At 30.1% G+C, this 2,866-nt stretch overlaps 1 protein-coding gene across 6 annotated transcripts in view; it reads left to right on the top strand.

Annotated features, from left to right (window-relative positions):
- Positions 1-2,866, top strand: part of Sugb (Sugar baby) — a 29,266-nt gene that overhangs the window by 3,557 nt on the left and 22,843 nt on the right. For all 6 annotated transcript variants that reach the window (XM_067050961.1, XM_014432334.3, XM_014432335.3 and 3 more), the window contains exons 4-5: positions 776-1,046; positions 2,497-2,684. In XM_067050961.1, coding sequence (XP_066907062.1) covers positions 776-1,046; positions 2,497-2,684 — 459 coding nt within the window. The remainder of the gene's footprint in view (positions 1-775; positions 1,047-2,496; positions 2,685-2,866) is intronic.

Genomic DNA, 2,866 nt, shown 5'->3' with positions numbered 1-2,866 from the left:
ACATTATTATTAGCTTTAAAAAAAACTTATAAGGAGAAGAAGGTTGGGGGTGCGGTCAAGATGAAACACAAATAAGTTGGTGTAACCTATTTAATTGTGCCAACGTTTCGGCTAGAGTTTCTAGCCTTCTTCAGGGCTGTTAGCTTGAAAATCAAACGCCTATTGCTTTTGATTTTCATATTATCATTAGGCGTTTTATTTCAAGCTAATAGCCCTGAAGAAGGCTAGAAACTATAGCCAAAACGTTGGCACAATTAAATAGGTTACACCAACTTATTTGTGTGTCATTTTGATCGCACTCTCAAACATCTTCTCCTCGTACGTCATCCACAATCAGCTATCTCTCATAATTAAAAAAACTTATATTTTGTGCTGTGTCCCTTTCAAATATTATTTGTAAATGGCAGAGTCCAAATGTGAAATAGATCGAATGGTACCATGTTTCTTTAAGAAATGGTACCATAGCACATTAGCAAGCTTTCTTTGATGTTTTTGTTGCTTAAAATGGTCCATCAGATGGGAATGTTTTTATTTCAGCATTACTTCAGCCATTTAAGAGCACTATGTCTAATTGAGGTTTTTATTTTCAAATATATAACTTGTAGATGTATCAATGATGGTATCGACTGTAGGGAAATTAAAGAGATTTGTAAAATTCATGTTAATGAGTTATCAAGAGTCGACTGTGTTTGAAAACCCTTAGTTGTTAGTATGTGTTGATACCCAGTATCTGTTTTTACTGATTAATTTTTAAGTATTTGTTTTTTTGTTTCAGTTAAACAATTGTCTTTTTATTGAGATTGGTGAAGCGCATTTTTCTCCAAATAATATTATTCACCCATATTGCAATAAATTTGAGAAGGCACAATGTGAGATGAAATGCAATAATGAAATAATTGAAGGATTAACTAGGAATCCTAAGATAAAAGACAAAGATGCTGTTGGATTGTATCAATTCTGGCTCTTTTGTATTTCACTTGTAGTAGGCTGGGTGAGCATGGCTATTGTTGTCAGCATTTCCGATGCCATCTGCTTTGAACTGTTAGGTGAACTATATTAAAACTTTTTTTTTTAGAATATATTAGAAATTCATAAAAGAATAAAAAAAATTACTAGCCTTTTTTATGTTTCAGCAATTATTTAATCCGTTTAGAAGTTTCTTAGTTATTACTCTTTAGTGAACTTCACTTATTCATTTGCCTTATTTGAGGTATTCAGTTGTAAAACATGTTAACAGACAAAATTATGACTTTTACTATGTTAAAATATTTGTTAATGGGATCGCTTTTAGCCGTAGGAGTTGAGGCGTAGGTGGAACTCGGAACTGCTGCGGGACTGGTTTGAATCGGGTCTGGGGGGTAAACTCTTATTTCTATGACAGTCCCACGAAATGAAAATGGTCCCCCACCATGGCTAGAATTGGGTAGTACTGTTGAGATAACCCTCTGTTTAATGACAGAAATGACTAGGAAGGGATAAATTAAAAAAAAATTGTTAATTAAAATGTCATTTAAACAGAAGTCACTTTCCATAACTTAATATCAACATTATTTTTTTAAGAAAACATAATCCCTAAAGATGCTTTCAGCAATTTATGAAATCATTCTTTAAATAGCCAATGATGCCAAAAACTTCAATTCATAAAAAATTCCAGTTACCAAGTTTCACAACAGTATGCCACATTTTTGTAATATGTTTAGTGAACTTGGTTGAAATTTTATACTCCATTTAATTATTATTTTATTATATTAATTCATAAAAAAATATTCAACTAAATTATTTTTTAGTCAGCCTCATATGGTATGGTTTATTTTATTTGACTTCACTAAAATGGAATCTGTGAATCTATGTATAAGGTGGTGTGAGTTTGCTAGAATAGAAGTTTTAGTTGGTTTGGAAGAAATAACTTGTACTGATTGTTTTCCAAGAGGTTATTTTAATTGCAATAATATGAAGTGGTGTTTAAGCAACCAAGATTAAATTATACTCCAGAATTTCAATTTCACACTGGCTACAAAACATGTCATAATCAGCTATCAATTTTGTATTATTGTTTGGTATGTTCATAAGAAACGGTGTCTATTAAATTTCTTATTAACCTTCTTGTTTAGTTCAATGGACTCTGTAACTAAAGCATCATCATCATGATTTTACCCCTTATTAATATAGATTAATTATTTAATGTAGATTAAATGTGAATGTTTTGACCTGCTAAGGCAAAGAGAGGAGAGTTTTGAAAGGTAGTGAGTGCCCTTCCAAAGAAAATACTATTTATTTTAGTATTTAGTATAAGTATTTAAAAAAATACCCTGAAAAAAATGTCCATTTATATTATGAAAAGCTATGAGATACCTATAGAAATATATTGGCTTAACCATACAAGTTAAAATGAATGTGACAATATCAAATTTATCAACTGAGTTCTTGTTGTATTTTTATTACAATAAATCTCACATGTTTATACTAAAATATTCATATAATTTACTTTTTCTACAGGAGATTTTCCCTCAAAGTATGGAAACCAAAGGCTATGGGGGTCTTTAGGATGGGGATTGTTTTCATCTGTCGCTGGTTATATAATTGATCATTTTAGTGATTCATCAACATCTAAGAACTATAAACCTGTCTTCATATTAATGATCATAGTTATGTTGAGTAATTTAGTGGTGGCTTATAAACTCAAAGTAAGTTATGAAACTGGATTTTTTTGACATTGTACTTATTGTTTTGTTCCTTGTATTGCTTAAAAAAAAATTAACAACTTTCTGAGTTGAGTAAAGCAGTTCCCATGTTGTTTTTCCATAAATAATATGTTTTAATCTGAATTTGTATTATTAAATTTATTATCTTGAAAAATATAGATATA

This window comes from Halyomorpha halys, unplaced genomic scaffold (assembly GCF_000696795.3).
Source record: "Halyomorpha halys isolate HHAL.00 unplaced genomic scaffold, Hhal_1.1 Scaffold1047.1, whole genome shotgun sequence".
NCBI lineage: Eukaryota > Metazoa > Arthropoda > Insecta > Hemiptera > Pentatomidae > Halyomorpha > Halyomorpha halys.
The sequence above is the reverse complement of the archived record's forward strand: the minus strand, read 5'-3'. Positions and strand labels throughout refer to the sequence as shown.